At 35.2% G+C, this 7,417-nt stretch overlaps 1 protein-coding gene across 1 annotated transcript in view; it reads left to right on the top strand.

Moving 5' to 3' along the window:
* The window catches only part of LOC113226464 (N-alpha-acetyltransferase 40), a 35,872-nt gene that overhangs the window by 26,121 nt on the left and 2,334 nt on the right, over positions 1-7,417 (top strand). The window contains exon 4 of the mRNA XM_026459094.1: positions 5,374-5,532. Within this exon, the coding sequence (XP_026314879.1) occupies positions 5,374-5,532 (159 nt within the window). The remainder of the gene's footprint in view (positions 1-5,373; positions 5,533-7,417) is intronic.

Here is a 7,417-nt window from a genome sequence, read left to right as displayed (position 1 = left end):
AAAGTAAATTTTTATTGAATTGATATTCAATTATTTTTTGTGAAATTACTCCACTAGTTTGTTATAATTATTAATACAAAGATCGAACACTCAGAAAAATTCCTTTGATCCGGTCGGATTCGAACCGACGTCTTCTTGCATACCGTGCCAGACGCTATACCAACTAAGCCACGGAACGAACCAACGGACCTCACGAATTCTTCTATGTGCTTGCGTCATGTCTTTGTACTTGGTCTTTCAACGACTTTTTAGTCGTAGCGCCATCTATGAGAAATCTATTGCAGATTTATCGCCCAGTTAGTACCTTTACAGCTACCAGTCCTGGCGAGAGATGTCGCTATTCACTGTATTAATTAAAAATTTTTATTGAATTTATATTCAATTATTTTTTGTGAAGGTACGTTCCGTGGCTTAGTTGGTATAGCGTCTGGCACGGTATGCAAGAAGACGTCGGTTCGAATCCGACCGGATCAAAGGAATTTTTCTGAGTGTTCGATCTTTGTATTAATAATTATAACAAATTCAAATATAGTTAGAACATATTTTTGTAATTTTATAGGTAATTTTTCATTAATTCATGCTGTGAATGCGGTAGCAAATTCACTCGTCACTTCGTATCATAATAATAGAAAAAAAATCGGGTTTACTATGTGCTTGGTGAGTTTTAATTTTTATTTAAATGTCATTAAAACCTCGTTTTTTTGTAATTTATAATTCGTATTATTAATATATTGGTAATTTTTTATAAAATCAAGACATGTGAGGAACCGTTATATTATACACGAACAAAAATAATTCTAGCTTATTTAATGTCACGATAACCATTTTCATCGTTTCAAATTGGATCATTTCAGATTGAATAGGTCTGGGAACGAATGGTATAGATACAAAGACTTTTTATCATGGACTCGAATTTTTCTATGGCATTTTCATCAAGAACACAAAACTTTGTAATGAAGTTGGGCGTGTGACGTGTTTTTTCTAAGTCAACGCCAAGTGCATCATCAACCCATGCTGCCTCTGTGGCCGAACGGTTACCATGCCGCGTAGAGGTCCCAGGTTCGATTCCCAAGCCTCCCGAAATATTTGTATGGCCTACATTTATTACTCTCGTGAGTTTGGGTGTAATTTGTGGTTGTCTATGTGTCTGTCCATCGCACCCGCGACACAGGGTTTCCCTAGTGCGGGGCTATGTTGAATGTGTGCATTATTATATTATTATTGTTTATACGTCCCTCTATAACTGTGCACGGGTTCCCTCTCAGCTCTCAGGCGACGGACACTTTACAATTTGATCCGCCGATCTGGCCTAATGCGATTTGGAGACTACACATGTTGTTGGAGACTTTACACGTTTTCCGAGAATTGTAAACCTTATTGGACGTGCAGTTTCATCACGATGTTTTCCATCACCGAAAAGCTCATGGTAAATTTCAAATAATAATTCGCACATAAATTCCGAGAAACACTGAAATGCAAGTCCGGACCTGCTTAACAGGCAGTAGGTCAAACCACTATGGCTGCTACGACTTTTTTTTTCGGAAATTGGAATACAGTATATAATAATATAAATTTGAAGGTTTCATCCTTCATTAGTTGGTTTGAACCGTGCGGCTATAGTTTTATTAAAAAATTTTTGGTGAATCATAATGTAAGTTTATCAAATTATTTCCGGTAAATGTACAGTATCGAAGTGTATTAATTAATTAGCCAGTCAATGAAGCAATGTTGTACGGATAAATGAGGAAAATCATTTCGAATTGTCTTCTTCGTTAAAATAAATAAATCTGATTACGTTTGCTTATATTATACAACCTCTTGAAAGGTTCACAAAAACATCCTGTATTATAAGATTACTTTCCGTGACACGTAATCACTTTAAACTTGAACTTCGGTAAGTAAGTTTTAACAAATTATTTCACCCTGCTCGCTGATAGATAGTAAAACACATTATTTTCCTTGTCGATGCATGCGATATACTCGTGTTTGACAATTGTTTGGAACCACGCTTTGAACAGCTACGCTACTATGTAGGTTCGGTAGATATCAATAAATCCGTTGTTATCGTATACAGTTCATTTTGTTTTTTTTTTAATTTTTATTTTATTATATCAAGCGAGGGGACGAACAAGTCGCGCGCCTGATGGTAAGCTACACGCCTGTCCATAACAGTTGCAGTGCCACTCATACAGCTTTAAATCGCAAAGATCTGAGGGGCATTGCCACTGCGCCCGTTACCTTGAGACATAAGCAGAAAAGTCCTATGTGCCGGTAATTTCATCGAAAGAAAGCCCTGCATGCTTTTGATTTTAATTGAAGTGTAGTGTTTTTTAAGGGTACCAAATGATGGACGGAAAAAACAAGTCGTGGCCTGGTGTTAATCTGTCCATACCGGTTGCAGTGCCACTCAGAACAAGATTAGACATTTCCTTGTGCCTGTAATTTCACCAGCACGGTTATCCTTAAAAACCGGAACGCTGCACTGGAATTCCTCACATTACTGTTTGGCGGCAGAAATAGGTAAGGTGGCAGTACTTCCCTCGACGAACTTTTTCACACGAAGTTCCACTCGTTAAGCCACACTGTGACTTAATCATGGTTGTTGGAAATTATAACACGCTATCGTAAGAATGATACTATAAACTGTTTTATCATTTAGTTGGTACCCTAACCGAATAAGTATACCTACATATTTTTCAATAATATAATTTGTGGTAGGTATGTATCAGTCATTATATCAGTGTTTCATTTTTCCAATGATGTGATTTTCATGCGACTTTGCTTACGTATAAGATAATATATATGCTGAATTTCAAGAAGATTGCGATAATTTTAAATTTTTATTGAATTGATATTCAATTATTTTTTGTGAAATTACTCCCCTAGTTTGTTACAATTATTAATAGAAAGATCGAACACTTAGAAAAAATTCCTTCGGACCGGATTGGATAATATTTAGAGGTTGCACACTTTGATTACTTTTGTAAAAGTAAGCTGACAATGATTTTTCAATGTTAATTATTTTTATTGAGAAAACTACAAATCACGAACTTAAAATTATATTAAAACTAGACACTAAGGGTCGTATTCTAGAACTGTACTCAATGCTCAAGTCAGGACTTGAGTATGATTCAAAGCACTAGAAATCATACTCAAGTCTTTGCCATTAGGGTTGTATTTCCAGTGCTTGAAATCATACTCAAGTCTGCTCAAATCCTGACTTGAGCATTGAGTAGAGTTCTGGAATACGACCCTAAGATTAATAGGTAGTATGATACGCAAAAACCAAGTCCACTCCAACCTCAGATTGGCACTGCAACTGCTATGGACTGGCGTGTCGCTTATAATAACGCGCGCGACTTGTTCGTCCCTTCACTTGATTTTATACACTTACTCCTATAAAAAAGGACTTTGTAAACTGTAAATAAGAATGATATATTATTACTATAAATAAGTGCACACGTATACGAATTAAGTTAGAATAAGGTATAAATTACAACTGTGGCCCGCTAATTAAAATTATATCTTGCGGCTGTCTTAGTTATATTGAGTTGGCAACAATATTTTTCGATCACTCTACGATTACATTAAATAATTAATCTTGTCATGTCCACTTAAAACATCTATTGGTTTTGATACCAATGAATTTATAAGTGGTGTCATATAATTACTATCATAATATGTAAGTACATCTTACTCGTTTGTGCCTGTGCATTTTTATTACAAGACAATTGTTTTTAATCGATGGAAATGTTGTCTTTAAATGTAAAAAGTCGAGAAATATAGGTATGTTTTGACGACTCACACCAAGTTCACAGTTTGAAGTTTTATTCATCAAAATAATTACTTGAGAGTATACGCAGTATCGCAGGCGGTGCAAAAAATATTACCTGAATTGCAATAACGTCCGCATACAAAAACTCATCTCACGTACAAAGTCCGCAGTTCAGTCATGAACTAAGTAGGAACTGACGATTGCGTGCAAGTCAAATTAGAATTAGAGCCTTACACAAACATTATAAGCGTGGAATCGTCTTTTCAAATGATCTGAAAATTAATATTTTACTGAAGGATCTTGTACGATTAATAAAGTCAGTATACGGTCATCACATTAGATTATATTGCGCAAGCTGTTGCATGCGCTTGTATAAAATAATCTAGAATGATCCGTGATGATAGTTCAGAAAAATCTACACAATATAATCTTGTTACGACGTGCACTAATTTACGTATTACATGACCTATTTTATAAGCCTCGTTTTTAAATGAATAAATAGCCTTTGTTTAAGTAAATACACAAATTAAAGGTAAAATCACACCAAACCAAAGTTTATTTGTGAGAAATGAGAAGAAAAACATTTTTTTCAAAATTTCTCTTATTTTTACGACAACTTGCAAAAGTCACTTCATTACACTGCATTTACTAGAGATGAGGTTGGTATATCGGTAAAAAAGTATGAATTTTAATCATAGGCAATATCAGTGCTATTACTTTTTGAAACCTGTAAATTAATGATATGATAAATGTTTTTTACATTTAAAAAATATATCTATTGAAATTGCATTTCAAATATAGTTGTGTGTTTTATGCCTTCAATATAATACAAAACACTTCACACATCAAACCATCGTTCAAAATGCATCAGAAAAATAACACTATAACAGAGAAATTTTGCGTCGAAAATAAAATATACTAAAAATCTATCGACTTTACCTCATCCCTATGACAAACGTCAAACGAAGTGTCACAGACTCGGAAAAAGAAAAAACACAGGGATCATAGTTTACGTTTAGTGTAATTTACCTTTGTATAAATCAGTTGTCATTCAATGCTCGTCTCAGTCGTCCTTATATCTATCCTTTTGATTATTATATATTCTTTTTGGCCCTTTGAACTAAGAACTTGTAGAGTTTTTTATACAAACAATACACTGTTCGTGTGTGAGTGCATCGGGCAGCTAGTAGCAAATATTCGAAATGTGTCGTAATTGGTTCATATCATAGGTTCCTAAAAAAGTTAAGTTAATATAAAAATTCGTGTTTTGAATTAACTTAACACAAAAAAATTATATATATGTAGTGTAATTTATATACGTACTAAATTGATGATTCTTTTGTTGTTGAAAAAAGAGTATCTCAGATGCTCAGAAGTGGTCCCATTTAAATCGGAAGAAAATATTGTGGAATATTTTAACTTACTTACTCTAAGAGTAGCAAACTATTCTGTTGAGGTCGGTGTTTGTAGTACTCTGTAGGTACTGAGATTATTCTTCAAATAAGGTAGTACCCCCTGGACAGAATCAACGCCCCCACTTTGGGAAACTATGGTTTACATCATTCGTCTTCCTCTATAGTTAGCGTTTTTTTTCACAGTTACGAAGTACAAGTGGAGGCAGAGGGCCGACGGCGCGGATTAGGGCATCAAGTGCTACGCGTGCTGGAGAAGCTTGCGCACGCCACACGGATGCGCTACGTGCGCCTTACTGCACTGACGCATAACCCCGCCGCGGCTGCTTTTTTCAGAGCTTGTGGGTACGTTTAACTGTTTTTATATGATATCAAGAGACCGGATGAACAAATCGCACGTCTGGCGGTAAGCTCCACGCCTACCTATAACAGTTTCTCACTCAAAGTTTTAAATTGCAAGACCTGCGCGGCAATGCCACAACGCCCGTCATCCTAAGACAAAGTTGACTAGATCCATGTGTCTGTAATTTCGCCACTTTTTACTCTTCAACCAGAACGCAAAAAATTACTGCTTGGCGGCAGAAATAGGTATGGTGGCAATACTTCCCTGGATGAACACTTTCAAAAGGAGTTCTAATGCAAGTGTGAACCTAAGTTCGCCGCCGCCGGCTTGACGAATTGATTTTTTTTATAATAACTAAGTGACGGAACGGACAAGTCGTGCGACTGTTAGTAAGTGACACTCCTGTCCATAACAGTTGCAGTACCATTCAGTGCTTTAAATTACAAAGATCTGAGGGGCACTGCCACTGCGCCCATCACCTTGAGACATACGTTGACAAGTCTTGTGTCTGATAATTGGCAAATTCACAAAAAAATTGCCAATTATCAAGTAATACCTGACAAATTCAGCGATGAGGGTGTTTTCCTCAAACTCTCTCATAACTCTTAATCCGACATATAATTACAATATCACACGTCCCTATACTCAATTCTTTTATAACACTTTATTGAAATAACTATATGAATTTTCCTCATTTATTGTAAAGTACGATATTAAAATTGTAAACATTATCTTATTACATTTCATATTATTATAATAATAAGTTTTCTCAAAGATAACAGTTTCTATTCACAAAACATATGATACAGTAAATTGAGTCTCAGGGTCGTATTCCAGAACTCTACTCAATGCTCAAGTCAGGATCTGAGTCTGATTTCAAGCACTGGAAATACGACCCTAATGGCAGGGACTTGAGTATGATTTCGAGTGCTTTAAACCATACTCAAATCCTGACTTGAGCATTGAGTAGAGTTCTAGAATACGACCCTTATTGTTCAAGTAAAGTAGAAAGTAGTTACGTTAGAAATTATTTTTATTATTTATTTTATTTATTGCAATAGAGTCGCATACATGTCGCGACTTTTGATTCGTGATTTGAATGAAGCTTACAAAGTTCCGAATTTAATATTTGTCTGTGCCCAGTATAATATTTGTACTAAATCGCAACGTGAACAGTAAAATAAAGTAGACGAACACCGGTGCTGCCCTCCTTACATAACTAACATTGAGAAATTGAATTATTAACAGGAGCAATAAACATTTTCGACGTAACGCCACTTATGCCATTCTTCCATATGGGGTGCGAATCTGGAATCAGCGAAACGAGACTACGACCCCCTATAAGCGGTTTTTTGTATCTTATTCAATTTGTTTTATTGTTATGCAATATATATCAACGTAAGTGACATTTTTCAAATGAAAAAAAAATACGTTAAGATGCCAATATCTCGAAAGTTACCAAAATGCAAATGCGTTAGTTAGGACAGGGAGGGCAGTGTGCAGGTCATATCTTATTATTCACTTTCTTAAGATACCAAACGATGTGTACGCTTCCGTAATAAGATTCCAGTTGATATTCTATATTTGCTATTTACGAGCTTGAAGACTACAGTGAAATAAAAACTTTATGCTACAGGTTATAAAGCTGCGTACTTATAACAAAAATTCATGGTAGTAACCGTCTTGATCAATCGTATTTCAAAGAAATAGTGTAAATGATAAATGTATACAAAAGTTTATTTATAAAATTTATTATATTATTCCATTTTATATTATGGATATTTATTTTAGACTCTCTCGCTTCTCCCATGGCCCAAAAGATTAATATTGAATTTTTATATGGAAGAGGCGCTATTCCTAGTGGCGAGGTTAGGACTCGTGTTGAGA

This window comes from Hyposmocoma kahamanoa, unplaced genomic scaffold (assembly GCF_003589595.1).
Source record: "Hyposmocoma kahamanoa isolate Upper Pololo Valley unplaced genomic scaffold, ASM358959v1 192, whole genome shotgun sequence".
Classification (NCBI taxonomy): domain Eukaryota; kingdom Metazoa; phylum Arthropoda; class Insecta; order Lepidoptera; family Cosmopterigidae; genus Hyposmocoma; species Hyposmocoma kahamanoa.
Note: the sequence above shows the minus strand (reverse complement) of the source record. Positions and strands in the feature narration are given on the sequence as shown.